The following is a 5,001-nucleotide window of genomic DNA, read 5'->3' on the forward strand; positions in this document are numbered from 1 at the left end:
GTGGAGTCCCACCAGGTCTCCGTTATCCCAATGACATCATATTTCTTTGCACTGAGCAGGAGAACGAGCTCGTCCTGCTTGTTGCCCAGGCTCCTGGCATTAGTGTACAGGCAGGCAAGTGCCAGGGCTGGGGCAGGGGTGGGCTCCCTTAAGTACCCCCTTAAGGTCTGGGAAAATGGTACTGAGGATGCTGTTATTTGGTGCCAAAAATCCCATTAAGAGTAACCTACACTTCTTAGATATAAGCAACCAAAGAAATATCTCCCATACGTTTCCCACTCCAGAGGCTTGAAATGAAACCTTAACTGAGAACCCAACTTACAAGTTATTCCGACTTACTCCCAAATCCTTTGAATCCTTATAATGTCATCTAGAATCCCCATCTGTGCATTCATAACCTGCTCCTTACCTGGAATTTTGTCAGCTGGACGCAAACATTTTAAAATGTGAATGTTTTCCTATCAGGAGATGCTTTTGTCTTAGCAGGAGTTCAATGCAAGTTCAGTGCATATATATTATATATATAACAGTGGTTTCTTTCCTCAGTGTTATTTATAAATGAACGGTTAAAACAAGCTCAGAACAATCAAACTCAAACCCAGGAGTTTTCACAGCTCTAAAAAGCTTTAGTTTACCATACAACACAGTGTGTTCCTTACCCTCAAATCAATGACTCTGTTGTCCAATCTTGTATCCTGGTTTACAGTAGCTCTTCCATCCTAAAGAGTAGTGTAAAAGTATATAATTAAAACAGATGCCCACAAACAAACATCCTAAACAGAATAAAAGACTCTCATTAAAAGCCAAGGGTTATTTCATTTTTAGTAGAATGACTTCAAGTATTATTCTGGAGCTACAGTACAGCAATCCAAACCTAATTCTTTATTCCCAATGTGAACAAGAATTTAAGGGATGACCTTTCCCAATGGACATAAAGCAGAAACCAGACTCAAAGACTGCTAAGGACCTGGAATACAACATATGATGTTTCTATTTCACAAAAAGCTCCTACATCTCTAACTGGTATAATGGGATGTTGTCTGCAATGTATTTAGCTCTATCGCACCTCAGGAAGTATTATAAATGGAGAAGGTTTCAAGGAACACAACACAATCTGGACAATATAAAGGAAATTAAATGCATTCAGAAAAGTATCACTGCATTGAGAAGAGAAACTATACCATGCTTTCTAGCTTTTGCTCAAGTACAAATACAACAAGTTCAGAGATAGATCAATGATGAAGAGTTTTCACCTCCTCTCCTTCCACCTCTGGCCGAACAGCATCATCCAGCTGCAAGGGTAATCGGGGTTCAGCCAAACTGATCACATAGATCTGAAAGCGAGACAGTAACCGAAATAGTATAAAACCCAGTTCAAAATGAGGTGTGATATATAAAAGGGTATTTCTGGACCAAACATGAAACACTATTTGCATAAGTTGTTAGTTAGAAGAATGTAATTTTTTCTCACAGTCAAGAGAAAAGGGATGTTTTCACAACAGGACTGGGAATATGTGAGTATCATTTCTTCCTTTTGAAAAATAGGAAACATCACTCATATGGGGTTTTTTATCAGTTTTTGGGGGGTTTTTGTTTTTAAGTGTAAACATCTGGGAGATGCTGCATAAAGGGGGTGGCCTAATGGCTCAAACGAAAGGTTTTAAATATGTAGGTTTGATTCAATTTGGGATTTGAATCTCAGCAGGGTCATCTCAGTCCTCACTCTATTACTACTGCTATTACAGCCAATACAGCCTGGATTTTCAAATACAGAGTAAAAGACATTCCTTTATCTCACATTCTAAATAAGCATGCAGTAAAGGTGCAGGTCAGCAGCTCTTTTGTAAAAATCAAGAGTGTACCTGATTAGCAGTATATTAAAGCATATTTGATCAAACTGAGTAGCTCTAGGGGCTTTTCCTGGTATCCTTTCCTAAAATTTACTTCTCCACTGCACCTATTTATTATACTTTATACACTAGCTGGCTACTGTACTCCAACCCCAAGGCACCTGAGTTTCAGTAACGTTGTATGTGTAGAGTGTAAAGTGCTTAGCTGATCCTTTGAAACAAAGAACGTTATGTAAACATTAAAAGCCAATTCTATTTAAACAAGCTGTCGAGATACAGTCCCTCTAGCTTCAATATGCAAATTGGGGAATTTAGAATTTCCCTTATGCGTATTCCCAGATCTTTAGTAACGTTAGGTCAAAGCAAACATTACCACTGGTGAGTAGACCACTTCATAAGATACGTAGCCCTTTTTATTATAGTGAAGACACTTGCATCTGTTGAAAGAACCATCTACGAAAATTCCTAGGCTTATGCCAAGAAAGAAAAAGTCTGATCTGTTCAAATTTGATTTTTCTAACAAAAATCAAAATAGGAATTAAAAGCCAACCCCTACCCAAATTGTTTTAGGTAAATACCATTTTTACTCAAACATAAGATAACCCTGAATATACAACAAACCCCTCAATAACTGGATTCTATATATGGACAATTTATACATTTGTTATTATTCTCTAGATACAGAATCTAATTTTTGGAGGTCTGCCTTGAATTTGTCCCGCTCTCACTACAGCAGGGAAAATAAATCTGGGGGGATGGGTCAGGTAGCCTCCTTCCTTTTTGCCCTCTTCTGTCTTCAGCCATCTTTCCCCCACTCCTTACCGTCAAAACCTGCTCTCCCTAAACACATGGAAATGAGGGGCAATTCAAAGACATTGAAATAAATATAATTTACCATATAGGCAAATTACTACAGGTACCCATGACTTAGTTTATCCAGAATTAATGTGTTTGACCTATTTACCTACTTACAAATTATGCATGATATCAGTGCAAAGCCAAAAGGCTCATGATGCACCATAGAGTTCATTAGGCTAGGCCCCACCAAAGTAGACAACATTTCAAGCCACGGTGCAGTAGGTGTCAGCAAGCAGTGTTGGCTGATGCCAGAGGTTAGTATATGTGTGTACTCCAGATAGACCCCACAAAGGGTCTATGTGCTAATTAGTCCTCACTCATTACTGGAACTGGGTGTTGTCATGAGTCCTAGGATATCCCAGAAACTTATGTGCAGATGGAGGTGTAGGGCAACCTGGTCTAGCTTCACCTCAAAGAGAACAGGACCATGCTAATCGTGTGGCAGGCTGAGAGAAGGAGTGCTGAGTGAATTGTTTGGGGCCCTGCTTGGTGATGTTTGCCAGACACTTAAGGCTGGTGAAGAAACAGGAATCACTGGATATGGGAAAGAAAGGCGCAGTTCAGCTGTGGGAGTGAAGAGGAAGTGGAAATGCATTCAGTGTAGTGGTTCCCCATAACTTGAAAAAAGAGTTGGTACTGAGGGAGGCTGCATATAATGGCACTACCATTTATCTTACTCAGATGGGCTGCACTAACCGATCCTCATAGAAGATTCCCTTCACTCTGTTTGCTGACTTTGGGACATGTATTTTATAGTCATGCTCAGCGTTGGCTGCGTATAATCAACTTCATTAGTTGGCTTATATTATTGAGTATGTGATACTTTTGGCAGCAGCTTAATGATAAACAATGCATTTAATGAGGTTTCTTTGTATGCAATTGTAACACGTTTTTCCTCAATGCTAACTGGGGGAGGAAACCTCATATTTGAGTAAATATAGTAAATATAGTATATCAAACTATGATCCCAAACCAAATGTTATTAAGAGCAGACAGATGCCACAAGCTCTTAAAAATGTGTCTAGGGAAGGCAGAAGTGTTTTGTGCTTATGGTGTTAAACCAGGGGTTTCCACAACCTTTTTTAACTGTACCCTTTTGGGTGGTGGTGCCTGGACGCAGAGCAGGGGGGGGAAGCTCGCATGTGGTGGTGAGTGGCAGTGTGGGGTGGTGGCGGTGGCCACCGTGTGCGCGCTCCAACCCCCTCTCTCCCCATGTCCGGTGAGCCAGGAGGTGCATGTGTAGCCCACGGAGGGGCGCTGCTGCCCTTTGCGCCCCCTGCCCCCTCCTCCCATCCCTGGGCACTGCTCCTGGGAGGTGGCAGCGCTCAATCCCCGCCTGCCCGCACATACCCCCTAGGACCGTTTCAAGTATGCCCAGTTGATAACCCCTATGTTAAACAGTTAAGTTTGTGGGCTTAATGCAATTTACTTGGTGACTAGTTTACAAAGCATATTTCCCTTACACATATAATAAAAATGGATATCGGACAACATTTTTATAAAACACTTTTTAAAAGCATATCAGATATTTCACCCATCACTATTTGGTTAGAAAATTACCCTTTGAATGTGCAGCTCAACATCTTGTTGAGTACAGCCTCCAATTTTCTGATGCACTTTCCTCACAACACCTTCTATATCCACAATGCTCTCCTTGTTAATGCTGTCAATAAAGGAAGCCAGTTTAATAATTTCATCACACTTCAAAGTACTAATTTAGTTATCAATCACTAAGGAGGACTTTAATCAGTATGTAATGTTGGAACAATACAAGAGGTGAACATCGAAAGTAAAGTCATTATTATACACCAGACTGGCCAACCTGCACCATGAATAATACCACAAGACTCATGAGCAGCCCTTGTGGCATACAGCAGATGAGGGAGGGAACAGGCAGCACAGCAGGAGAAGGCGGCAAAGCTAAATCAAGTAGGGAGCACAGAGGAGGAATCAGAAAGCAGAGCAGGAGATTGAGCAGAGTAGAGCAGAAAGCAGAGCAGCAGATCAAGTAGAGGAATGGGATCAGAGTGGCACTCTGGAAATGTGCGGGGCTAATTGGTGGCATGCCTGTATATACAATCACTGAGCTAGAACAAAATTCTTTGCTAAAAATTCCCAGCTCCAGCAAATTAATGTGTGTGTATAGAGGGGAAGAGGGGTAGTAAAAAGGTGATTATTCAGATCACTAGGCCTGTACGGAGCAGCAAGTATTCACTTTGGATTTGGATTTGGCCGATTCAGAGGACAGTGATTAGATTAGATTTGGAGATTCGAATTACTGTCATAATTCAAT

General features: G+C 41.0%; 1 protein-coding gene across 1 annotated transcript in view; it reads right to left on the minus strand.

The window, feature by feature from the left end:
- The window catches only part of DARS (aspartyl-tRNA synthetase), a 75,009-nt gene that overhangs the window by 27,486 nt on the left and 42,522 nt on the right, over positions 1 to 5,001 (minus strand). The window contains exons 5-7 of the mRNA XM_019554272.1: positions 4,269 to 4,371; positions 1,254 to 1,334; positions 660 to 719 (exon numbers count right to left, since the gene is read on the minus strand). Coding sequence (XP_019409817.1) covers positions 660 to 719; positions 1,254 to 1,334; positions 4,269 to 4,371 — 244 coding nt within the window. The remainder of the gene's footprint in view (positions 1 to 659; positions 720 to 1,253; positions 1,335 to 4,268; positions 4,372 to 5,001) is intronic.

Source organism: Crocodylus porosus, unplaced genomic scaffold (assembly GCF_001723895.1).
Source record: "Crocodylus porosus isolate Cpor-Errol unplaced genomic scaffold, CroPor_comp1, whole genome shotgun sequence".
Lineage (NCBI taxonomy): Eukaryota > Metazoa > Chordata > Crocodylia > Crocodylidae > Crocodylus > Crocodylus porosus.